Source organism: Choristoneura fumiferana, chromosome 24 (genome assembly GCF_025370935.1).
Source record: "Choristoneura fumiferana chromosome 24, NRCan_CFum_1, whole genome shotgun sequence".
NCBI classification, from domain to species: Eukaryota; Metazoa; Arthropoda; class Insecta; order Lepidoptera; family Tortricidae; genus Choristoneura; species Choristoneura fumiferana.
The window spans coordinates 3,995,306-4,022,508 of record NC_133495.1 but is presented as its reverse complement, the minus strand read 5'-3'; the positions used below and the strand labels follow the sequence as shown (position 1 = coordinate 4,022,508).

The following is a 27,203-nucleotide window of genomic DNA, read 5'->3' as shown; positions in this document are numbered from 1 at the left end:
TATACAATAAACTGAACGCATTTGTTCTGAACGCAGCTACAGCATGTATCGAGCTTTCACATGATTTGAGCATACCGTAGACTAGATGGCGCTACTGTCTATGAACTTTTGACGTGAACTTGACTGAAAGTTTTTAGAATAACTTAACCAAAATACTTAACTAAGCTTTTTGCGGAATGTTCTCAGTTATTACCGTGGGAAGTGAACAAAAACTATAATCAAATTATAATACAATGCGTGTGATATGTCCGTGTTTTGATTCTTAATTGTTAAAATCCTGACGAAAATATGAGCCTTAGTCACTCAAAGAATTTCTTTTCATCAAGGTAAGTGATAAACGTTATTTGTGCTTAAATATATCCTTAAAACCGGCTCTGTTCTTCTATTAAGCGTGTACATTGTAAATATTTTATAAATAAGGCATTTAAACCTTCTAAATTGTTAGTAATACGAGAAAGTAGTATCAATCAACTTTCTATTTTACTACCAAGTTATTTTGTAAACATGGTTTATTTCCCATGATCTAGTTTATCACATTATTTATCTGATGCTAAATATCTTTCTCTTGTTCTATATTTCGCTTCCAGGAATATGAGATTTTTAAGTGTAAATAGTAAAAGAATTTCTGGTAGAACATAAAAGACAAAATCGAAGTGTGTAAATAGAAATTAAATTAATTATCACAACTGGTTAGACTTTAGTTGTTAAAGAATATGATTAATTTATAACATTCCTCTTTTTGCATCGGGGGTTAAAAAATAGGTTGTGGGTTTGTGTATCTCTGTTGATACAGTAATTTTTTTTTAATCATGGTTCAACTTGATTAAATCTTCATTTTGCCATGGATTTGGTCATTCTAGGGTTTTTAATTTTGTAGTTTCTTTCAGGTTTGTTAGATTGCTTTTCCAAAACCATATTTTCCTTGCAGCTAATTTTCTTTTTGCATTTTGTTCTAAAATTGGTTTTAACTATTTGTCTTTTTCATGTAGCGATTATTCATAGTGTTTAATAAATGCAAGTCTCTGCAGATTTTAAGAGTTGCTAATATATAGTGTCTTTCTTCAACCTTGTTATTTCATGTTTATTTTTTCATTGTTAACATATTGTAATATGCAGCTCCATTATGTATAACGACGAGCAAAGCGAGTAGGAATGGTTTTTAAGAACTGTGACCCTACAGCATGTGAGTTGAGCAAGTAAGGTGTGTGAGGGAAAAATTACCATTATTATATTTGCAACTATTTATAAAATCTAGTGTAAAATATGCGAAGAAAACAAACATGAACATTAGAGGTAAAATGCTTTATGAAAAATCGCTAAATGAAAAAAAAAAGAAAAATACAAAATTAAACAACTTCTAATATTCCAAATTTAGAACAGGCATAACTGAATGCATTTAGTGACATAAATGATAATGACAGTCAGCCTTTTGTTTTCTGTAAGAGCTAGATAGATGTGACAAAGTTCACATTATACCTAAGGAAAGTGAATCACATACCAACGTGGAACCTTTGTGCTACTAAATGTCATGTTGACATCCTATACATCAGCCAAAAAAAACAGTGAAACTGATTATGGAAAGATTCCATATGCATAACATTTCTAACACTCGCAATAGACCCTCTGGTGTGTGATTCAGCTTACTTGATTGTACTTATGACTTTGCTAATTTTTTTCGGTTGCATGTCACCACTTGACTGAACAACAGAGAAGCAAAAAAATTACTAAGTACACTTATGTCTATCTGGTACCGTACAATCTATAATATGAGGCAATGCCTAGTCTGAAGCCAGCATTTACCCCTTTCTAACAAGAAAAGTAAAAAAAAGGATAGACAACATCAGCTCTTCAGTAAATGCTGACATGTTTCAGACTGTAATGACAACATAGTTAACAATCATTTTCTGCTCTTCTTTTTCTCTTTATGTGACTTTTTTGATTTGGATTTTTTGGATTTTTTCTTTTTCCGTTTACTTCTCTCTTCTTCAGAGTCACTGCTCTCCGACTTTGATGATGATGATGATGTAGTTGATGATGAACTAGGTGATCTGTTAACACAATAAAAGTCACAATATATAACATTTTAAAAAATACATTTTTTATAATATAATATATTATACATATATTATATGTTTTACATATTATATACGTTATATATATTATGCATTTTACATTTTAAATAATATAATAACATTTTAAAAAATAATTTTAAAGTATGCTCTTAACATATTTGCTGTCATGCATTGCTATGAGCTACACTCGTAGATGATAATCTTAAACAGTATGTTGTATTGGTATAATATTAGGTGGATTTTATATGTCCCAATTTATAATCCTATTTACTTGCATCATAGATTCCAATATACTCTTTACTACTACCCATTAGTTATATTACAAAACCAGTCTTTATTCCTATTAGAATTGATTGTTTAGAAAATAAGCAGATAATTAAATAATGTACTAGCATACCTAGCTCTTTTCTTTTTATTCTTCTTCTTCTCTTTTGCCTTTTTAAGTTTTTCTTCCAGCTTTTTGCGGAGCTCTGTTTCCCGGAGACTTTGTAGTGGGGTGGCATAGTCTTGTTCACTGTCGCTACTTGTACTGCTTACATCAAGGACTATTTCTTTGTTCGGATCAACCTGAAATGGATAAGAATTGTAATATAGTTACTAGTTTATACATTTTCAACAAACAAAATAATGCTAAGGTCGCATATTTAATGGCCATAGGGGTAATTCGTGTCTAGTCTTTATTATTCTTACATACATTTTGATTTTACCAAACCAAACTAATAATGTACAACCAATTACAATGGCCAAAAAATCAACAATATGGTACAAATTTCAAGTGAGATAGTACTTTCTGCTATAAATGTAATAAATACGTTGTTAATAAATTAATAGGCACTTACTTTAATAAAATTTCGACACTGGAAAGTTAAGTGTCCAGCATAACCACACTTTTTGCATGCAGCTCTTGAGGAATCTTTCCCGTTTTTACCTATATCAAGGTAATTCGACATGATTGAATATAATTTATCAGGTACAATTTTTGAATCGGGAGAACACGTAACGTAAATAAATAGTCAAAGCAAAGATTTTATCACAAAAAATAAGTCCACTTTGGAAACGTCAACACAAACTGACGTACGCTACGTGAAAGTTTGCTTTGCGTTTCGTTCGTTACCTTAGTTGCAACTATAGATAGTTAAATTTTTTTGATGTTACAGTAGTTCCGTTTTTGTGTGGGCTGGGTGGGCTGTGATTAATAACTCACTAATTATAATCTAAACGGTATTTTGTGTTTTTTTTTTTTTTTTTTACAGTCCATGGCCAACACACATTTTATGTTATTTTTTACTTATTATTGTTATTGTTATTATTTTTAAAACAGTGATAGAGTAACGAAACGCAATCTGCGTCACCTAAACGTTTCTTTTCACGCATGCTGCTACTTTCTCGTCATTATTAAAAAACTAAACATTTTATTTAAATCTTAGATTTAAATAATGCTCATCTTAACCTCATATGGCCCAACAGCCTCAATTTAAATGTTTACTTCAAGCGTTGAATCCATTTATTAATTCTAATTTCGACTCGTTCCTTACAAAATCTTTTTGAAAGCGTACCTATCGACTTTACCACGCCGACCGGCAACATACATGCACATGCGGGTCGCCTTATAGTGAGTAATCACCACAGAGTACCAGCCGTTTCCTTGCATCTATCTGAGCACTCATTGCCGACTATACCTCTCCCACTCTTACACCCACATCAAAAAATTGTTCCGCAGCTAGATAATCAAGAGACATGCCACGCCATGGCAGAGTTCCTGCCTCTCTGCGACGTACTGTTCAACGTGATCTCGCTGGCCGGTTACTTCTGCGACGTAGTGTTCGACGTCGTGATGGGTTACGCTCTGCTCGAACGTGGCTATAACGCCACGTTCGCCGCCGCCATATCCATTGTGGTCACGTCGCTGGTTATCACGCAGGTACAGACCTAGACGGTATATAAGCACAAAACAGATAGGTCAGAAGTCAATCTCGTGTATGTTACTTCACTTTTCATACCTATGCTCGGCGGTCGCTCTAGGGTTGTCAACTATGGCTTAACTCGTACAGATGTCGTGAATAATGTTTTGCTGTCGTATTTTGTTGTAAAAGTCCGTATTTATCTTGCTTTCTCAACTAGCTTACTGAAGTTTACTGAAGCTAACTGAGAAAGCAATATAAATGCGAAGTTATCCGACAAAATACGATGGAAAAACATTATTAAATAGATCAGAAGGGCTACTACGAAACTCCAAACTCGAAGTTCGTGTCGTGCGCTCCCTCCGACACTTACACTATTTAATACAAGAGCGAGAGGGACGGTACGATACGAACTTCGAATTTCGAGTTTCGTAGTAGCCCTGCTGTACTCGTATCTAGTTGTTGGATTTATTGTTGAGAATGAAACGGGAAGAATGGAATTATAAATTAATAATAACTAAAATATTTTAATACACTATGAATGTCGTTGTTATATTACAAATTTGTCACAGATAATATCATGCGACGATTTCGACATTGGCGAAATTCACGATGATTATATTTTAAAGTGTAATAAATTCGCATTCTCCATTATTGCACAAAAAAGTTCACAGACGCGCGTCTCAAGCGGATGGCACTCGCGCTCGCACTGGTCCCAACCGGTCCGAGATATCGTGTCCGTGAGCAGTGTCTATGTGTGCGTTGTTCGAGCGCACTTTGTATGTAGATTGACTTCTGTACCTATCTGTTTTGTGGCATAAGGTAATGGGCCAGGGACGGATTTCCCAATAGGCCAAGTAAGCTCGGGCCTCTAGGCTGGCAAAACTTGGCATTATTTAAAGTTGGGATCATCGAACTGGACCTTTGTGTAATATTTGACTCAAAGTTGAGGCCTTGCAGAATGGGGCCAAATCTGCCATAGGCTTAGGGCTGCCAGGTTGTCAAATCCGCCCCTGTAGTAGGCGCACTCTTTTATGTCAGCGCTAACTGCCTAAAGTCCTACTTAAGGTCGGATAGTCGAATTGGGGGAATCAATATGCACCTATCCCGTATTTTTCACTTCAAGGCCCAGTTTCTCGAAGCATGTTACAATTTATGAGACAAAACACTAATATAACTAGGGCCCAGGAGTGGGGGCTCCAGACTTCACGCCGTGCTAAAGAGTTCGCTCTGCGTGGCTATATATATCTTCATCTTTTTTTCTTTAATTTACAAAAGAAAAAATACGTGCCCAATAGTATGTGATAACCTAACTGACGACGATGACACGCGAGCCAGGTACGTACCCGTGGTCCAACTAATTTGTCCAATCCGGAAATATTATATTTATATTTATTTATATAAATATTATATTTTAATAAAAAAATAGGTTAGGTCAGTTAGGTAACTTCAGTTGCCCGAAGGGCAGAATACCCAGAAAGAGGAGCTACGCCCTTGGGCGGAGCTCCGTCGAAAAGCAGTTGGACAAACTATAGTTGGACCACGGGTACTTACATCACGGACGAGCCAGTTAGAATTTTTTAGGACCCTAGCCCTAGCCGATTCGTCAATTCGTTTGGTCTCACAGGTGCTGTCATTCCGCTGGTACCTGTCAGTGTGGAGCTCAAGCGAGCGCAAGTCGCGCGCCCCGTGGCTGGTGGCAGCGTTACACTGCCTGCAATTAGGGGTGCTGTGGCGGTACGCCCGCTTACTGGCCCCGCTGGAGTTGCGGCGTGGGCACGTCAAGCATCAAGTGCGGGACTTGTGTGAGTACCTATGATACCTTACTACATATACCGAAGAAAGAAAAAAGAAAGATTTATGTCGTCAGGGGGAGACGGCAAGATACGAAGTTCGAATTTTGCACTTTGTAGTATAGGGCCTGAGACTACGAAAGTTAAGGTCGTGTTCGATCGCCGGTCGTGGGAGCAGATATTTATTTATATAAAAATACGATCATGTTTGTTCTGGAGTCTTGGGTGTTTGCCTAAATAGTACGTTTCCATAACACGAGCTTTGGTGTCAAGTGTTTCGTGATATTTATTTCTATACACCAAAGCCAGTGGCATAACTATCGGATGGCTAGGCGGTGCCGTGCACCGTGGCCCTTACACTCAGGGGCTCTCGGACTCTAATATGCAAATTATGGATATGTAGACGATTTTATAGAAGTGGCATTCTCATGTTTTCCCTTCAGGCATGCTGCGGCTGGTGCACGCGTGCTGCGAGGCGGCGCCCATGCTTCTGTTGCAACTGCACGTGCTCTTCAAGGAGGAGCCGGAGCCTGGCGAACCCGCGGACGAGCCCACAGGTGGGCCCACGGAACAGTTGCACCCTCACCCGACTACCCGTCAAAGAGTCTAGGCTCATTTTCATTGATCGACATAATACCACATTGGTACAGGGTGTAATCGTTAAACGTGCTTTAAACTGATGTTATCGAAAGTAACATAATGAGTAAAATGACATCAATAATTTGTAAAAAATAAACCGAGAATTACCCAAACCACCCATACCTTTAGTTCAAGATTATTAGAAATAAAGGTTTTAGTTTCCTTATTTTAAAAGGTTATTTTAGCTTACTGATATTCAAGGAAACTGTTATTAAATAACCTAATAATGGTACATTACTGCAGAGGCCACGAAATAGGGGATTACCGGCCGAGTACTTATAGATGGCCGAGTGTTAACGAGATACGAGGCCTACAATCCCAAAAAAAAGAAAGGGTACACTTTTTTTTGAAAACGCCCTTTTACCACAAAATATTGAGTAATTTATTTGTTAAAAAATTACGATACCTCATTAATTGTTTATTTTAATAAATAATTAACATTAAATGACAATCCTACTTTATTATATTGAATACCTGATTGAATCTAATGAACTAATCTAGTCAAATAAGAGATTAAAAAGTACCTAATTATACACATTCACGAACCATGTTTTTCTTAATTGGCAGTATGCCATAGATAGTCAATAAAATAAATAAAACCCACTGAAACAAAAGGCTATCTCTTTGCTGGCCATGGCCAGCAATGTTGTATGAAATTCCGTTACTGTCCTCTAATTTGAAATTAGAACAAATCTTCAATAAGTGCTATACAAAGACGTACTCGGCTTTCTATTACCAGGAAGATAAGGACGACATTTCCTTGGATGTTTGAGAGAAGTGATAAAACTATCTTTTAAGTGATTGAAATCAATATTATTTATTTCTTAGTCAGTACAGCGGATAAAGTCTAGTTCTTTCATAAAACGCGATCATCCCGGTGCTGTTTCGTTTCCAGCCAACCAGGCGTTCGCGGAGCTGAACGTGATCTCTGCGTCGCTGTCGCTGTTCTCAGTGTGCTGGGCGCTGGCCAGCTTCAGCAAGAACGTGCGCCTGCAGAACGTGCACCGCCTCGTGCTCACCTGGCTCGGGGTCATCTTCCAGGTCAGTGCACCGCCCTGTAGTAGGTTACAGGTCTGTTGGTGCGGCTAAATGTGGCTACAGGTCACTTGGTGCGGCTAAATGTGGCTACAGGTCTGTTGGTGCGGCTAAATGTGGCTACAGGTCACTTGGTGCGGCTAAATGTGGGTACAGGTCAGTTAGTGCGGCTAAGTGTGGCTACAGGTCAGTTAGTGCAACTAAGTGTGGCTACAGAGCAGTTAAGTAAGTAGTGTGTGACTATAGTTCAATAATCACAAAACAATGCATATCAGGTCAAATTATTTCGTATCTCTCAATCTAGGTATTATAAAGAGTTTCTGTGGCCAATGTACATCTTTTTATTTTCAGTTCTTGTGGCGGCTCGGCACGATCTCAGCGCGCATCTGCGCGCTAACCGCATACGCTCTAGTCTACGAATACTGGGTCTTCTTAGTTATAGGTAAGGCCACTAAAATGTAACGGCATGTTATAGAATAACTTTTATAGATAGGATTTTTCAAAATATCGACCGTAGTATAGAAACTCTGTTAACCATAAATTGACAAAAAAAAAACGACAGGGGGGTTCATTGAAACATCTTCGGCCACTTTAGAAACCAAAGGTTTGAAACCAGTTTAGGAAACGGAATAAGTTTTCTTTTTAGGAAACCAGAGGGTCTATTGCGTAACGTTTCTGACACTCGTGATCTTAGTCAAATGACAATTTTCGCCAAGTTTTCGCATACCTACAAAAAGGCCTAATTACGTACAGTTGCATAACATTACTTTATCTACGAATACATCCATATATTAAATCCACTATCATGCGTTCAAGAACCATTGAGAATGACCTGCATTGCAACCAGAACTATGTCTGCCCCACGAGCTCCTGCGCCCGAAGATGAAGCACCGCCACCGCTCCGGTACGGTAATGTTCATTGCGATATCGATTTCGGTATCGTAATAAACATTACGATACTGCCGTGTTCATAATAGAATTCAATGTCGCAATGCTGGCCCTTAACTATGGTTTTTGAACGCATAATGGAGGATTTACTATATGGGTGTAGATAAAGAAACGTTACGCAATTGGCCTTCTGATTTCGAATAAAAAGCTATCCAACCCCCTGCTCAAATATCGTCTGGCAGTCGCCTATGTACGAGTACAAGTTAGTTGTTGACAAATATGTATGGCAGGTTTACACTGGGTGTCGATGTTCCTGTGGCTAATCTCCCCCAAGAACGTGTTCGACGGCGAGCGTCTGGGGCGCGCGCGCAAGGCCGCGCTGGCCGCGCTCATCGCCGGCGTCTACGTGCTGGCCTACGTCAACCTGCAGGAGCTGCGCCCCCGGCAGACCATGGCAAGTTTACACCTATACACACACACACACACACACACACACACACACAGTCATTCACTCACTCTTATTCACCCACTTACTCACCCTCACTAACTTGCTCCCACACACTCACTCAACCTCACTGACTCACTCACACTTACTCACTCACTCATTATCATTAACTCAATCTTAGTCACAAACGCTCACTCACTCACTCAACCTCAATGACTCACTTACAATTACTCACTCACACTTACTAACTCATTATCATTAACTCAATCTTAGTCACAAACACTCACTCACTCACTCAACTTCACTTACTTACTCACACTTACTCACTCACTCATTATCATTAACTCAATCTTAGTCACAAACGCTCACTCATTCAACTTCACTGACTCACTCACACTTACTCACTCATTATCATTAACTCAATCTTAGTCACAAACGCTCACTCACTCAACCTCACTGACTTACTCACACTTATCATTAACTCAATCTTAGTCACAAACGCTCACTCACTCACTCACTCTCACTCACTCACTGTCATTCACTCACCCTATCTTGATAATTATCGTTGATAACAATCTCATGCAGCCCAGTGAAACAAAGCCGCCTTGCGCTCGCTCAGCCAACACACCATTGTTTGTACTTTGTACCAGGTGACGTTCTACTGCGTCATGTTCGTGGAGAACGCGCTGCTGGTGGCGGCATGGTGGTGGGCGACGGGGGCGCGGCCGCCCCCCGCGCGCCCGCCGCCCCCCGCGCTGCCCGCCGCCGCGCTCGCCGCCTATCTCGCCGGCCTCGCCTTCATGCTGCTCTACTACAGGTAGACATCTATATCTATTATTATTACAAGCTTTTATTTAACTTGCAATGTATGTATGTGAATTTTGACCCACTTCCGATGTTCAGATTGATTTAAAATTTGACATACTTACGTAAGATCGGTGACAGCAAGTGACAGTAAGGTACATTAATCTGGTATTGAAATTCGGGTGGTCCGGCCAGGATCATCTCCGGAGGATGGAACTCTTCAACGGTTAATGGCATCGACTTGAAATTTGGTACGCAAATGTGGTTTAGATGGCAATGCAAGTACGGCCAACAAAAAGTACAATCAGCCAAAAAAAGCCTGTATTAAAAATGAAATAAAAAAACGTAAAAATATACTTACAGCGTGTTATTTTTGATTTGAATGATTTCTTTTTTCTAAGACACTAGTGGTCTAACTGTTACTGTTAAAAGACAAACAAAGAATTAATATAATTAATCATACGCCCCGCCGGCCTGGCCCCAAAAACACAAACGTTACAAGTGCTATAATTATTATTATAGCTTTTTCTCCACACTAGTGATCCCCTAGGGTAAAAGCCTCCTCCGTCTTTTTCTATTTTTCCTTATCCATAGCAATATTCATCCCTTCTTTTCCTGCTATTTTTATGAGGTCATCAATCCATCTTTTTCTCTGCCTTCCAACACATCTTTTTCTTACTGGGCCACTGCTACAATTATACATACTTAATTGTCACTTTTGTTGTATGAGAAAGTTAATAATTATGCTGATTTGCAGCACTTGTAAAACATAGGGGTATAGACGAAAATAAACATAGATGTGTAGATCGAGATGGGAGGCCTTACCCAAGAAAGTGTACAACATAATTTAAATAAAATCTAATAAGTAAATAAACTAATATTTTTCTAGGTATTTCCATGTGCGAAGATTGGGCTACATGCTTGGAGAAAACCAGCAAGGGACCAACAGCACGAATGCCTCGTCGCAAAACAAAAACGGTGAGTAGCAAATAATTAAGTCACAATAACTCGAAAACACCTAGAACACTATCGAATGGCTCAAGTTATAACTAAGTATGTATAACTAAGTATATATGTTAAGTGCTTAAACCTCCCCTAAGGCACCGTACGCACTATGCGGTTAGTGACGCGGTTTCAGCGCCCTGTCCCTGTTCAAATTATTTCCTAAGAAAGAGACGGAGCACTAAAACCGCGCGGTTAGCCACATAGCGCGTACGTAGCCTAAGTATAAATTTAACTTGCAGGAAAGCAGTCAAACTCCTCAGACAACGCGGCGATACCCGGCGTATTCAACTGCCGTTTCAGCAATCCAGTTAACAGCAGGTAATGCTCATGTACAGTCACCAGCAACTATATCTGACAAAATCAAAGCGTGCATAAATATCTAATATGACTATTTCTAGGCCGGTATGACGTGTCAGATATTTTTGCAACCAGACTGTAAGTTTCGAAAAGGTTGATTCTTGGGTAAAAACAAAATACTCTTTATTTACCCCCTGTTTCACCATCCATTGATTGAATTTATCTGACGGATAAATGTGATGCCGTCTCTGTTGTCCGTCAGAAGGAAAATAATGGACACGATTTTTTTCCTTAGTCAATCGAACAAAAAACGACGAAGATGAAATCGTGCTTAAAAGTGTGTAGGTAACTTTGTTTTGACTATTAGTGTCAATTGTCCCTAAATTTTTATTTTATTCACTTTTAATATTTATTCTTACGAGTAATTCAACATTTTTCTTAGCGCGGCGCATCGCAAGAAGAAGAAGCCGACGTCATTCGTGCCGCCGCCGCCGCGCGCGCCCGCGCCCGCGCCCAGCCCCCGCCCCCGCTGCCGCCTTCTGGCGCCGCCCCCTACCAGCCTACAATCATCACGTAACGTATTCATTCATCTATGCTATTTACCTCAGTCTAGAAATGTATATATATAGTAGGAGAACGTAGGAATACATGCTACCTATGCATGCATGCTATGTCTTAAATAACTTACCTGGCGATTCATATAGCAGCATTCTGAAAACAAAAGTTGGCAAACAAATAAAAAAAAAGTACCTATACTTTGGAGGATAACTTATTGAATCACGCGTTACTTTGCGGAGGTCCATATCGATGAACTGAACTGAATCTACCATCTGGTAGCATGGTGAACGGTTGTGTTGCTCTGAATATGAACTCTGATTGAGTTCGAAACGCGTCAGTGTAGCGTACTGCTTAAACACACATTTCTTGCATAAACGTAGCTATCACACATAAGGTCGCGGGTGAGCCAAGTAACTGTTTTTCAGTTCATACATTGGAGGAGCAGACGACAATGTTCTGACAAGACAATTTGTGGCCTACCCTCACACACCTTTTGTCCGACCTACAGTCCAAATTAAAAATATTTTATTTCCGACTCAGGATCCATAATATACTTAGACTGCTCTTTCAGCTAGCGTTACTATTTTTAAACATAGATTAATTCCAGTACTTTCCAATTTTCCAGGGTGGTTCGTCAGAAAACGAAGGTTCAAGCGTGGGCTCCCGCGTCAATATCCAACAGAAACTCCAAGAGAAAAAACAGAAGCAACTCGCAGAGCTACGCGTCATAGAGGAGGAAATCAAGCAGGGGAAGCTCGCCAAAACCACGCCGGTCGCCGCCGAAGAAATATACAGCAGCTTACAAAGACAGCCCATACCTAGAGCTAAAACCCACGCCGAACCCCCCGCCTGGCCCAGCATAGAGATGACCCACCCTTACCAAAACTACCCAGTATTACCCCACACGTGCAACATGTACCCAACTTACACAGAAATAAAAAGCTTCAGCCAGAACTTCCAAAACAACAACTCGGATTTAAACGAGCTGAAAATACACAGGCGGTACGACGAATCGAGAACATTCTATGAAAATCCTGGTAACATTCGAAATGATGTTGCCAGAACGGCGTTACGCTCTCCGAATTACTTAGCTCTAAGTGAAAATGGGAATTACGATTCAAACGGTTGTAGCAGCCCTAGAAATGTATTAAATAATAGCCCTAGGAACTACATCGCTGATGTATCTAACAACTATGAAGTGACGCCTCTAGACAAGCCTAGGTTACCTAATAACATATACAACGACGACCACAGGCCTATAGGGGAGTTCAGTTATTGCGAAAACAACGCGCAAACTTACAATAAAGACGAATACGTATCTAATTTACATAGTGCGCTAACAAATGTCCAAAGTATAGATAATATAAGGGGTTATGAGTGCGGCCAGTACGGGCAGAATTGTGATAGGTTTCCGTATGGGGGTAAAAAGGGGGAGGTGGCGAGGAAGATGCAGCGGTGCAGGACGCCGGAGATATTGCTGGCGCCGCATTACTTGGAGGGGTGCAATAGACAAGTCTGCTGCCATTGGGGGGCGCCTTACACGTAAGTTAAACACATAACTACATCTTCCTTCACTTACCAACTTACCATTAGCGCGTCGAAAGCAAGCCTACCTATGCAAAATAAAGATTTTTTTTAGCAAAAAAGTAAAACAGACTCCAAAAAAATAACAAAAAATGGAACCGACTACAAAACCCTTGAAAATATTTTTCAAGGTACCTACTAGCTCGAAGTCGGTGCCTCAGCACGAGCCAGCAGGAGGGATTGAAACGACAATTGTTCCAATCCTGCTGGTTCGTGCTGAGGCACCGACTTCGAGCTAGTTGGTACCTAGAAAAATATTTCCTATTATACCCTATACCTAGATAAATATTTTAAACCTTAAATTTTGTCAAATATACTGTACACTGCCAAATTAAGGGTGGAATCGTTGTGAGATGTAATTTGGCTCCGAATCACTAAAAAGTGACAAACAAAGACCGACTACAAAACCCTTGAAAATATTTTTCTAGGTATCCACTAGCTCGAAATCGGTGACTCAGCACGACCCAGCAGGTTGGATTGAAACCTATTCTATTCCTACTGACTCGTGCTGAGGCACCGAGTTCGAGCTGTAGATACCTAGAAAAATATTTTCAAGGGTTTAGTAATCGGTTTCATTTTTTTTCAACAAATATTAGTGATTTTTACATTCGTTTTAATTAACTTTTGTATCACAACTTATTTAAAAGAAAATGTATGTCCCATGCTTACTCTTTACTATTATTTTTTTGCGTTATCAACCTCATGTGCTTGTTTTCCTATGAAATGATCACCATTTGAAAAGTACATTTTGTTGTTAAGAAACAGAAAGAAGGAGGAAGGCGCGGCGAGCAGTGGCGAGGAGTCCCACCCGGACGGCGCGCGCGACACGCCGCGGCCTCCTAGTGACATCGACAGCCAGGTAAAGCTTGTATTTTTGGGGGTTGGGTCGCCTGAAGAGCCCTGCCTCACCGGGACGCCATGGCGACACCGCTGGCAATGCAAGCATGGCTACCTCTGGCGTCCGAAGGTAACCAAACAGAGTAGCCATGGCTACTCTTCAGTCAGTTCGACGACTTCGTCAGGAATGGACGTAGAGATTGCCGCCCAAAATAACGACCGGTTGGCGACTGAGTGCGTGAGGTGCAGCTTATGCGTGTACATTTTAGTGGCGAAGTTGCCAGGATGCAGAGCAGCCAGTCGCCACTACTTAGTGGCTACGCTTCCAAATTGGCGACATTGCCAAAGTGTCGCCAATTGAGTGATAGCCGTATGTATACATTTCTATATGAATTGTTTGGATACGTAGCCGGAGACGACGCCATGGCGTCCCAGTAAGGCAGATCTAGGGCCAGACACTAGGTCCCTGCTTTTGTTTACTTGTTATAAGTATTTTTTTTTATATGAGGTGCTTTGTAGGAGAGCCCATCTCAAAAAGCAGCCGGAAAGAATCCATTAATAACGACTGGAAAGGGAAGGCCCAGACAGTGCCGGAACCTCACTGGCTAAAAAACCCCGCGATCGGCATTATTATAGTATAAGTGAAACTCAGGTAAATGACCTATTGAGTGTAGAGTATCCGAAACCGTCGAGCATGTATAAAAAGGCTAATGAATGGGTATTGATGAAGCGGAAGATGTGTCAGGATCATAGCAGGTGGAAACAATCTCTGCTTACCCCTTCGTTGAGAAAGAGGCTTGGTATTTTAACTGCTATCATGTTTCAAGTCTTTTTAACCGTTGTACTCAGATTTCGTTACCTCGGTCGTACACGCTGCCGCGCGAGTTCCGCTACTGGCGCCGGCGGCCGCGACTACGAGATGCGCACGTACCCAGCAATAACAGCAGCGACGGTGAGTGATCCAGAGGCCGGCACTACAAGGCGCCGCGGAGCACTAGCTCAACTTAACCACTTTATTAAATACCAATTGGTTTTATTAAATAACACACATTAATGAATACAAATTAGTGAATGTACAATCGAAACAAAAAACTATCCTAAAAATACCTAAGTTAAAAAATATGTATAGGTACCTATACTACAAGTAAAAAATGTAAATAACTATTAGTATCGATCGATGGATGGTCCCTATGAGTAGTTTATGTTCTATGATCTCGTCCTTAGTGTTAATAATTTCTTGACAAACTGATTTCTTGTCAATTTCATGACTGGACAACTTTTGAGAAATAAGTAGATAAGTACCTAGACATAATCTTATGTCTAACCAATGTCTAACAAAGAAGACCTGTCATTTTGTCGCTTGTATCTAAAAAGGCTACAAAGGTGTTACTCGCCCGGGACGCCTATAGATGGCATTCACCGTATAGAAAGATATGGTGAAGGAATGCCATCTAGGCGCCCCGGACGAGTCGAGCCTTTTTAGATACGAGAAGCGACAAAATGACAGGTCTTCTTTGTTAGACATTGGTTAGACATAAGATTATTTCTAGGTACTTATCTACTTATTTCTCAAAAGTTGTCCAGTCATGAAATTGACAAGAAATCAGTTTGTCAAGAAATTATTAACACCAAGGACGAGATCATAGAACATAAACTGCATAAAACATCCAAAATTTCTTGAAGTCAGGAAAACGTCACGAAATCTTGTAAGGAATGCAGGCACGCAATCGTAATCTTGTAACTACATCGAAACTTTCTATTGGATAAAACAACAAAGATTATCTGACTTTTTAGGGTTCCGGAGCCAAAATGGCAAAAACGTAACCCTTATAGTTTCGCCATGTCTGTCTGTCTGTCTGTCTGTCCGTCCGCGGCTTTGCTCAGGGACTATCAATGCTAGAAAGCTGTAATTTTGCACGAATATATATGTAAACCATGCCGACAAAATGGTACAATAAAAAAATTAAAAAAAAAATATGGTACCTCCCATAGATGTAAAATGGGGGTGATTTTTTTATATAGCAGCCAAGATATAAAATATACCTAAACTTGGAAGAATCCGTATAAAATACGAAATCCTTAGAAAAATATTACTTAATTTTTCGTAATGGCTACGGAACCCTATTTTGGGCGTGTCCGACACGCTCTTGGCCGGTTTTTATCAGTTTTATCATCTTTACCACAAGGTTTTGTATATTTTTAAACACAATACTTATTACTTATTTTTTGTGTTGAAATAGCGTCCGATTTTTCTTATATAAGTAAGTGGACAACTGAAAATGGACAACTTCTTCAGAAATAGTCATAGAATACTCATCTATCCCAGCGCCGGCCCTAGGGTAGGTACATACAGCAATAGGAGCCGGTCGTTCTAAGCGCCAGAGGGCAATGGGCGCCATTTGGGGCCATCCATAAAGTACGTCACACCAATTTTGACCATTTTTACGGTTCCGTAGTCGACTAGGAACCCTTATTAATAATTCCAGTGCAAAATTAAATTATGATGGCGCCTTTTGTGAGACGCAGAAGTGGTGTAGACCAGGGGTGGCCAACTTGATTAGACCCAAGATCTGTTTACTGACAGAACACAATCACTGTATTGTTCAAGTCAATACTTGAATTGAATTGAACCCTGTGCGATCTACCAATGAAACAGCATAGTTCAGTATTTATATTTTTTGCCACGATCGACTAGATTAATAGTCGCGATCGACTAGATTAAGTCGCAATCGACCGGTTGGCCACCCCTGGTGTAGACAATCTCATTCTACCATGATCTTGAGCGCTATCCTCGATATTATTTTGTTTGTTTTTTTATCACAGGCGATGTGGACAGCGGTGACAACGATAGCGACCGCCGGTCCAACTGTTCCGCGGCCTCACAGCTACAAACCTACTCGGAGTTGCGTCACGCTCCCCATGTGACCCACAGCCCGCTGGCGGCCCATGGGCCTCCCGCGACCCACGGGCCCCTCGCGCTGGACGACTACGAGCGGCGGCGGCGTCGGAAACCCGCGACCAAGCCCGAGACCAAACTTTAGCATTATTTTATTGGAACTGCGACCTGTTATTCGTTCACGAAGTCACGATATTTAAGAGTTTATTTGCAACTCGAAAGCAAGTCACTTCAGTGTGTGTATTTACTAAGTTATTCGTAGTGTATTTAGTAAATAGTTAAAATCGCTCAAGTCACAAATATTTTGTGGAAATCATCGAATATCTATTAGCTGTAAGTTGAAACAAGAAATGGTGTATAATCTTATCATTCCTGTTCAATTAAAGTGTACTTGACTTGGACTCCGTTAAGAGCCTGTTCAGATGACGCGATTTACACGCGAGTAGACAAGCGCATTTAAAATTTGTTTCGTCCAAATGTTTGATGTGCGTTCATTTATTATATCAATATCCACTCAGCGGCAACTTTCGTGCGGATACTAGACGCATGCATAACCAACAAAAAGTTCGAAAACCCCCGACATTGTCACTTTAAAGTTCAATATCTCAAAAACGGCGGAACCGATTTTGATAAAACATGTCTAAGAACCATCGCTAGAAAACCTGCTTTCAAATAAAATAAAAACGCATTCAAATCGGTTCACCTGTTTTAAGAGCTACGGTGCCACAGACAGACACGTAGCGGTCAAACTTATAACACCCCACTTTTTGTGTCGGAGGTTAAACGCAGTGTCGCTAGTAGGTACCTAGACTGGAATGTATGAGTCTAGGTGATCTTATCACGATCGCGCGATTTGAAACGCGAGTGTAGTCGCAAATAAATCAGCGCCATTTGGACAAGCTTTAGGCTGCGTTTCCACCAGAGATGTGCGAGAAATGTTTTTCATGTACCAATAGAAACGCTTCATTTACCTATCCTCGCTGCGCTTACCTGTTTCCACCAGAGCTGCTGTGGGAGGTTTGGTAAATTAAATTTCTATTAGTTCATGAATAACACATTCCTCGCACGTCTCTGGTTGAAACGCAGCCTTAATAATTATCTTTAACTCCGTCCATTAATAAATTAATAAAGCCATTTAATATTAGAATGTACTAGATATAAAATGTAAATTATAGCATACTTTTGTAAGATATTGTATATTTCTATACAGCCAGGCCGTAAGGATGGAAATAAAAGAGACATATCAAACTTTTATTTACTTTATTATCTATAATCCAATTGTAAAAGGGAACCAGTCGCTCGCTATCACACCGTGTCACTACTTCGCTACAGATCTCAGCCATTTACACAAAGAAACGTCAACCAAAATAAGGTTAAAAATTCACAATTACACATTTAATGTTGTTTAGCCTATCTTAACATACGGGTTCGGTCGGGCCGAGAGGCAGGCGAGAATAGTAACAGAACACGAAATATTGTTTGTTGCTATGCAATGCGTCGTGGTAGATATGAATCGAATATAGAAATTAAAGTATCTACAGCGCCACGTATTGCGGGCATCGCGTCGCGGCGCGTCCGAACCGTAACTTGCGAACGCCAAATGCTGTGAGAGCACCCAAACAGGACATGAAGCGAGTGACCCGAGGTACACTGTTGCAGTGTAGCAGGCTAGTACAAGCGTCCTCCGAGAAGACCGCATACCAAAACACTGTACAATCCTTTCTCGTATTCCGCATGCCATTCCCCTTGTCAGATGCGTACCGTCTACAAGTTCGACCTAGTTTATTTAACGTTATTGTACTAAACATTTGAAGAACTTAAATAAAAATCATACTGCAATGAATTTGAAATGCATGTCAACTCTATATTGCATAATAAACAATTATTATTATAAAATGTTAAACAATGTCAAGATGTAAAGGCACACTTGACCGCGAAACAATCTAACGGCTGTGGGACCCTATTAAGAGTTGTTTGTCTGTAATTCACACGAATTTTCAGTTACAATCAAGGCCAATTTATTTCGAAATTGCGTTCAAGCTCCAATATAACCGTGATCTCTTAAATATTACTTACTACTTCCAGAATACATATATATTTTAGTCACACGTCCCATACCATTTATTTTCCTGTGTATATTTACACATCCTAAAAGTACACTTAATCAATTCTTAACCGAATAGTTTTACTTTTGCGATAGTGCGAGACTGCGAGAAATTCCGACATTAAATCTACTTCCGTATTAAAAAAATAAACTTACATTCAAGACATTATTTTAAAAACCAATCAACAACTATTTTAACTTAATTTAGCCAAAGGGATAGTCCTGAACTTTGTACAATGTTTTCGATGTTAAAAAAAATAAACAATGGTACTTAACTCAATGACTGAAAAATGTAAACAGCTCTTGCGTTAAGCGACAGAAGTAACTCAACGTGGTCTCAGGATGCTATTTTGAGGAGTGATTTTGCAATTATCAGTCGTATGACTACTACGATAGTATTGAAAATTTAGACCTTAAAAGTAACACATAATAAAATCTATTTTAAAAAGGCTATCGAAATTGAAATAAGACATCTAATACACTCTCCTCTGGTTAGTATAAGGCTATAGAAAACCGATCAACTTGAACGAGCGGTAACTTAACGCAGGCTGCAGTTTCCACTTAAAATATACACCAACAAAAAAGAACAAGTACAAGAGACGTTGCAGACAGTGAAAACATAGTTGTAAAAAAACCTAGAGCTGCTTACTTCGTTATCCTTACGCTAGTGGAAATTATTCCTACAACATAAAATTACATACGCCCGCGCCGCGACGCTGCCCGGCTTCGTATGCAGCTTGTAAAGGTAAACAGAGAGTTGAAGCTATTCAGACAAGTTTACAAAAGAGGTAAGTTACTATAAGCTGATAATATCATCATAAAAATAGTTTTTTGTAGTCATTTATATCTCGATAGTACATTTTCGATTTATTATGATCTTGATCTAAATGTTACTGTAGGTACTACTACCTACCCATTCGATTGTACGATCGAACTTTAAAACCAAAATTCGGATAGTTAAAAACACTAATCATGGCATGAGAATAAGGTTGAAAGTGCAAAAGGACTAGCAAGTATTAGGGAATTCAAAACCGGTTTTTGATGTATGGAGAAAAACCGGTTTTGAGTTCCCTAGCAAGTATGTATATATAAAGCTCTCATAACGGTTTAGATTCAAATATCCGATAATGCTGGACAGAACCTTTTTATTCTCAAGTCACATGATGCAACATTTCAAACCAAACTCTTTGTTTTTGCACATTGAAACTAGTTGAACTAAGAGTATCTTTCTATAAGTAAACCTCGATTTGTACAAACTTTCTTTAACCGTAAATAATTAAATAACAACTTTTCAATTCAAGTACCATAATTACCATAAACAATGTAGACGAAAATTTCTTGACACAATCAAAATATAGAGTAAAGATTTAATTGGATCTCTCATATAGTAAAAAAAATCTCTAATGAATCTGTTTGATTATTTCATAATAATTACTAAAAAAACGAATAAAATGTAAATTAGAATGTGATTTAAATTTAAAGTAATATTTGATGTGTATTTTTTTACTTAGTTTTTAAATCACAAACATGTCCTTAGTTAATTTTTAAAACAATTACCTCAAGTCAAAAGCGAATAATAACGCTGTTGCAAGTCAAACATTTCGAGAAATCGACAAGTACCTCTTAATGAGAGGTTTAACATACAGCATAAACACATGCAGTAAAATTAAATTATTCTTGCAACAGACCACTAGTATCACATAAAAACTTAAGATAAAAAAACACTATTGGAACATGTAATATGTAACAATATTATACAAATGTGAGGTTAAATTTTATCCGATCTTGTTCAAAGATGTAAAAGTTATATCCAAGAGATAGTATATTTAAAGTAAATTGAAAGTGATCTGAATAGCCCGTGGCGAGCGGGATCGCGGCGCGGTATTAGTCTAATGTTTTTAAGTGGTGTATCTTACTTTTCTATGAATGTGTTTGCGGCCGAGTAGTCACTGCTCACGATGAAATGAGCTGAAATGTAAATGTATTTGTTAAATAGCGTAAAAGTATATTTTGTAAAAATTATATTCAACATAAAAAAAAAACTTTTCTTGTTGACCATACTCGCATTGTCATTTCAATCAACAAATCCTTACCAAACTTTATGTTGGTTCGACCACTGAAAGTGGGCGAAACTAGAGTTGCACGATCTATCGTCAATTGCAAGCTTTTTGTAAGTTTATAATAATAAAAGAACAAAATAAATTTCGAAAATAAATCCAAATTTAAAGTAATTCCTAAGTATTATGTCAAACATTTCGGAAACAAAACGTAGACAGCATCAAATATTTTTTCGCCCTATTTTGATACCTTTGAGAAATATACAAAAAAAAAGAAGCAAAAAGAAGCAAAACTCTACCTTGAAAAATGCGGGTGTTCCACTGCCTCAGATATTTATTTTTCATAATATATTATTATTGTAATAATATATAACTATGTCCTTAAACTATAGGTAAACTATGAAGACATCTACACTCCGCCCTTAACTCCTAACATCTTAAATACACTGCAACAAAAAAGAGAAAAAAAAAACAAATCAGAATAAATAAAACATGGTTACATACATACACACTACACACTTAAATATTGATTAAAACAAATTGCAACATCAATCACCACACTTCCCTTTTTTTACAATCTCGCATCTACATTTTTTATTAAAAATATTGAATGCCACGCGGGCGCGGTACTGGAATTACGAACATCGACAACGACTCTCACTCGTAATTCCTTATTTACCGCCCTCAAGATACAATGCACCATTAATTTGAAAAGCAACACACTATTTAAGTATACGTAAGAATCTCTTTTGTAACAGTTCAATCCATGTAGATATGAGATTGGGAAAGTACGGTTAGATATAACTTTATTGGCATATGGTCAAATGCACAAATACGTATCTACTAGCTGTTGCCCGCGGCTTCGCCCGCGTAGAATTGGGTTATCGCGCGCTGTTCCCTCGGGAACTGTGCATTTTTTCAGGATAAAAAGTAGCCTATGTCACTCTCTGGCCCATAAACTATCTCTATGCCAAAAATACATACAAACATACATACAAACACACACACTTTCGCATTTATAATATTATGAGTAAAAATATATATAAGTATAAGTATAAAAGTAAGTATACGTATGGATTTCAATCACTCAAAACATATGTTAACACGCGTTATTACGTCGAAATAATTCTGCGCACCATCAGCCGAATACGTGGTCTACCACCCTAACTAAATTTGATTATCGTTTGTATGTCATAAAAAATAATGTCGATAATAATACGCTTATCTCAGCTTGAAAGTTCGAGTTTAGCGACTTCATTTGATAAGACGTTTTCTTTAAGAATACTACTTATTTGGCTAACCCCGTGCTGTTCATGTATAAAACAGTGGATCCATACTAATATTATAAATGAGAAAGTGTGTGTGTTTGTATGTTTGTCCGTCTTTCACGTCGAAACGGAGCGACGGATCGACGTGATTTTTGGCATAGAGATAGTTAAAGGGCCAGACAGTGACATAGGCTACTTTTTGTCCCGGAAAAATGCACAGTTCCCGAGGAAACAGCGCGCGATAACCGAATTCTACGCGGGCGAAGCCGCAGGCAAAAGCTAGTAAGTTTTACACTCCACTGACAAGGTATAGGCAGTGCCACGAGAGTTGAAGTGAATGACTGCACACACAGCTTCAAAAAGAGAATGAATGAAATGAGTGAGTAAATGTTAAAATTCTGCTGTCATTACACGACATAGTCAAAATACCACAAACGGGACTTATCGCGCTAAAACACACGAGTTATATTTACCTCGACGTTTCGAAATCACGAAAGTTTAAAACGTTATAATTACACGAGATGTTCTTGTATGCGTGACTTCAACTCTGGTGGCACTACCTGTACTACATAATCTAAACTAACCAACAAAAAGTTGTAAAACCCCCGACAATGTCACTTTAAAGTTAAATATCTCGGCTGAACCGATTTTGATAAAACATGTCTAAGAACCATCGCTACAAAACCTGCTTTTAAATAAAAAAAACCGCATTCAAATCGGTTCACCCGTTTAAGAGCTACGGTGGCACAGGCAGACACACATAGGGGTCAAACTTATACTTATAACACCCCTCTTTTTGCGTCGGGGGTTAAAATTAAACCGGAACATTTCAGCAAGTGGTTGGGTATCTTCCACTTATTTAATACCTTTGTAAATGTTTTTCAATAATCTTTTATTGAGATTGAATAGTACGCGTCGCATCGCGGTGGAGTGCTACATACCGACTTGACTGTGGCCTTAATGAAGTCCTTCTTGTGCGCGAGGTCGAAGTCGGGGTAGTGGCTGTAGACCTGCTTGCACACGGTCTTCATCGTGATCTGCTCCAGGTTGGCTCCCTCCAGGATCTCCTTCACGTACTTCTTGATTTCATCGTCCTAACGCATACACACTAGTTTTAAACAACCTGTACACAATATCTCACTACACTACACGCCTTTGGGCTCAGGATGACTTCGTCCACAGTCCCATCTCGTCACCTTCTTAAATCGTCCACAGTGCCATGTCGTCAGCCTGCAATTCCTAAATCGTCACATTTCTAACTCGTCCACTTTCTGATATCGTCCATATCCCATTTTGTCTACATTCCTATTTCGACCACAGTGTCAACTCGTCCACTTTCTTTTATAGACCACAGTACTACTTGGACAGCAGTACTTGGTCAATTTAAGCGTTTTAATAGCAAAATATCCCGAGAATAATTTGCAAAAAAAGCCCTTTTTCAATAATCATTTATAGAGCATTTATATTAGTCTGGATAATGAACGATGCAATAATGTTGACGAGTTGGCACTGTGGTCTAAATTGGAATGTTGACGTGTTAGCACTGTAGTCGAAATAAGACTGTTGACGAGTTGGTACTGTGGCCCACGTAAGAAAGCGGACAAGATAGGAAAGTGACGACGTGGGAATGTTGGCGAATCAGAACAGTAGACTGTATGAGAATGAGGACGATTTAAGAAGGTGACAAAATGGGACTGTGGACGAAGTCATCCTGAGCCCGCCATTGCTGTATTGGGGCTATTACATTTCGTACCGTGGCACAATTTTGTCTGAGGTCTTAGCAAGGTGGATTTTTCAGCGGCTGTGGAGCCCTTTGTCTTTATCTTCGCCATAAACGATAGTGTGGTAGACATGTGATCGAAATATATGTTGATTACGTTGAGGAAGTAAAAGGTCGAAGTCTAGAACCATTTTTAAAGAAATCGCGTCAAAACAGTGCAGTTGCTTAGAGCAACCATCACCATGATATGGAAGGAATAAATCCATCAATAGGGAAGTTCCACCAAGCAAAGTTAAGATTTTTATTGTATGTGGTTTAGCTACACTCAGCTCTGGTAAATGCACTTCAGATGCTTATAGGGGCCCGCTGTTGTTCGGTAAATGAAAGAAAAAAAAAAGCTTTTGGTTGTGACCAAATTGGCCACACTACTACGAGGTCCTTGATTGTCAAAAGAATGCAGACTGCTATAGACCGATTCCTAGTATATCTCATATTTAGCTTACTCTACTTAAGAACTTAGCCTGAATATTGTAGAGGTGGTAGCATTACAAGCCTGCATAGACGAGCAGTCTGGATTTCCGTGTTCAGAATACTTTACAACGTCTTCTGTCGTTCGTACAAAGACACTTGCGAAAATGGAACTCAAGAATTTGAATGTCACGTGTGTGTCGGAACTGTCGAACGGTCATGTCACTCTAGGAACACATAGCTCCGGACCGCTCTATCTGTAAACTACAAAGTAGGGGACTAACCGTGGGCGGGCGTTTGCCTTTCTTGTCGGCGGGAGCGTCACTCTCCTCGCTGCCCTCCTCCTCGCTCCCTTCCTCCTCCTCGCTTCCCTCGCCGGACTCCTCGGAAGACGCTGCCTTCTTGGCTGGCTTCTTAGCCGGCCGCCCTGCCGCTTTACCGGCTGGCTTTTTCTTGGCTGTAATAATTAAACGATTAACTACCCAAGACAAACGCAACATACTATCTAGTAAATAACTCAAACTCTTTATTGTGCATAAAACACATGACAGTAACAGTTAACACGAGAAAGAGATATATAAAAACTGGGCAAGTGCGAGTCGGACTCACGCACCGAGGGTTCCGTGCACATTTATAGGTATGTAAACGGGAGTCGTGTCTTGAAGATATTTCTCGATTTTTCCGAGTGATTTAATACATCCAGTGTATGCAGAGCCCTACTCTTAAGTAAAATGTACGCAGTGTGGGGTCAGATTAAATTGGTCATTCATATTTACAGACAGACAACAAATCAAGATTTCCATAGTTTTCTTCTTGCTTGTGTTATAATAGCTACCTTCATACCAAATTTCAAGTTTCTAGGACAACTGGAAGAGCCCTATAGGTTTTCAGTGCACTGCTATTTGTATGGAAACACGTTGTTTAATGACTGTAACTTTTGATTGCGTTGACTTAGAAGTTTGACTTTTCAGAGCTTCAAGGGACCGCAGATTTGAGTATTCGATATCAATTTCAGCTTGATACGTCCACGCGTTCCTGAGAAAAAGGGTCTTGACAGACGGACAGACGGACGGACAACGAAGTGATCCTATAAGGGTTCCGTTTTTTCCTTTCGAGGTACGGAACCCTGAAAACGAAGTTGAACTTATCCCTTAAAAAAAAACAATTCTAGTCACCTTTGAACGATTGATAGGAAAGGCCGCAGGACCAAAGTCCGATCATTGTGGGACTCTTTGGGGGAGGCCTTTGCCTTTGTCTAGCAGTGGACGTGTTTTGGCTGATATGATGAATAATATAAGGTTACCTGGCGGCGTGGGCGCTTTCCGTTTGACGGGTGTCGCCTTGGCGTTCTTGGTGGCGACGGCGGCCTTGCCCTTGCCCTTGGCAACCGGCCGGCCGCGTTTCGATTTCGGCTCCTGGATAGACAATTGCTTTGTAATATGTCCAGTAAAACACTAATAGTCCTTGAAATACACTTTATTCAGCTAGGGAGCTGTGCTTGCATGCATACATGGGAATGTGTGTGTCTACCCTCCATCAATCACCTTTTATTATAAAAAGCAAGAGAGTTCTACCCACTTAATTATAATGTACATAACACTTTGAAAATAACATCAAGCTTAAGAGTAAGGTTAAAATCGAAACACTAACGCATAAGCTCTCTTTCCGCAGGCGTTGAAAGATTCCAGGTGTACTGTACTTACGTCGGAGTCTTCCGCGTCGCTTCCCGACTCGTTTTCGCTCTCGCTGCCGGACTTTTCGCTCTCCTCTTCGCTCTCGGAGCGCGCGCGGCGCCCGCGGCCCTTCTTACCACCAGCCTGCAGCAAAATAACAAGTTACCGGGATTGCTTCGGCTGACCATCCCTGATATGTAGGGTTCAGATCGATGTATTCCTTAAAAGTTTAAATAAAAAGAAAGTGCAACTGAAAGTATTTTTCTTTAAATGGGGTATTCCCTATTTAAAGAAAAACACTCAGTTGCACTTTCAACGGCAGAAAATTGTAGTAATGTCAGAATGCAGCATTAGCACAAACCGTAAACAGTTTTTTTGAATGTCTTAAATGTCTTTAAAATGTCCGTAAGATGCCATAATATCGTATTATTTCAATACTTTTTAATGTAAAGATCATAGTTATTTTGTTACTAATAAGTAAATAGGTCATAATCCGTAACTATAAAATAAAGAGAATTGACGTTGTCATGGCGGTTTGTTTACGGTTTGTGCTAGTGTCGCACTCTTCAGTCGTTACAGTACCTTGGGTTTGGCGCCCTTCTTGCGTCCCCGCTTGGCGGATTTGCCGGCGGAGCGGCGGCGGCCGGTGCTCTTCCGCTTGCGCACGGCGCCGCTCGCGCCCTCGCCCGCCTCGGGGTCGAAGTCTGAGTCCGCTTCCTCTGAACCGCTCGGGTTGAATGAACCCTGCGCACAACGCATACATTAAAACTGACTAATAGGAAATATTCACGTAAAACACTTAACTTTAGTCTTGTATGTTGACTTGTAGTCGTATTCAATTCGAATTCATTTGGCAAATAAGTGAAGTCAAAACTTGTTATTATCATACAACTCACAAAATAAATAAAAATACAAAAAAAAAGTCAAAACCCTTTTTTGAACTTGTATGTGGATTCGTGAAGCATCGCGAGCGACCATGTCAATCATCGGTAAATTTTATAAAACGGCCGCAGCGCCCGACGGTCAGTTTTCAGGCAGAGATGGCACGCCAAGGGCTATGGGAAATCGCGTTTTGACAGCTGATATAAATAGTGTCAATAAGGTAGACAGATACCACAAAACAATACTTCCAAGACAGGACCTCTAGTACACATTTTGT

At 39.7% G+C, this 27,203-nt stretch overlaps 3 protein-coding genes across 5 annotated transcripts in view; 1 reads left to right on the top strand and 2 right to left on the bottom strand.

The window, feature by feature from the left end:
* The first annotated feature begins 15 nt into the window (after positions 1 to 15).
* Positions 16 to 18,006, top strand: LOC141441752 (uncharacterized). Its single transcript, XM_074106596.1, is given in 16 exon segments — positions 16 to 326; positions 3,793 to 3,993; positions 5,601 to 5,778; positions 6,210 to 6,323; positions 7,301 to 7,446; positions 7,792 to 7,882; positions 8,619 to 8,782; positions 9,424 to 9,590; positions 10,467 to 10,555; positions 10,822 to 10,900; positions 11,322 to 11,397; positions 11,399 to 11,452; positions 12,063 to 12,979; positions 13,781 to 13,880; positions 14,708 to 14,810; positions 16,682 to 18,006. Coding segments are annotated over 15 exon segments (2,670 nt in total). The 5' UTR covers positions 16 to 326; positions 3,793 to 3,819; the 3' UTR covers positions 16,900 to 18,006.
* On the bottom strand, positions 1,396 to 3,157 carry LOC141441755 (uncharacterized). The gene is made up of 3 exons (XM_074106602.1): positions 2,912 to 3,157; positions 2,470 to 2,639; positions 1,396 to 2,048 (listed from the first exon to the last, which is right to left on the bottom strand). Exons 1-3 carry the CDS (start codon positions 3,020 to 3,022, stop codon positions 1,898 to 1,900), a joined length of 432 nt encoding a protein of 143 aa, XP_073962703.1. The 5' UTR covers positions 3,023 to 3,157; the 3' UTR covers positions 1,396 to 1,897.
* Dek (protein) overlaps positions 17,998 to 27,203 on the bottom strand; it is a 22,069-nt gene continuing 12,863 nt past the window's right edge. For 2 of the 3 annotated variants that reach the window (XM_074106597.1, XM_074106599.1), the window contains exons 11-16: positions 26,627 to 26,788; positions 26,075 to 26,188; positions 25,675 to 25,786; positions 24,656 to 24,828; positions 23,125 to 23,277; positions 17,998 to 20,826 (exon numbers count right to left, since the gene is read on the bottom strand). In XM_074106597.1, coding sequence (XP_073962698.1) covers positions 20,812 to 20,826; positions 23,125 to 23,277; positions 24,656 to 24,828; positions 25,675 to 25,786; positions 26,075 to 26,188; positions 26,627 to 26,788 — 729 coding nt within the window. In that variant the 3' untranslated portion in view covers positions 17,998 to 20,811. Of the gene's footprint in view, positions 20,827 to 21,214; positions 21,362 to 23,124; positions 23,278 to 24,655; positions 24,829 to 25,674; positions 25,787 to 26,074; positions 26,189 to 26,626; positions 26,789 to 27,203 lie in introns of all 3 variants that reach the window. The other variant, XR_012452843.1, reaches the window with a different exon arrangement.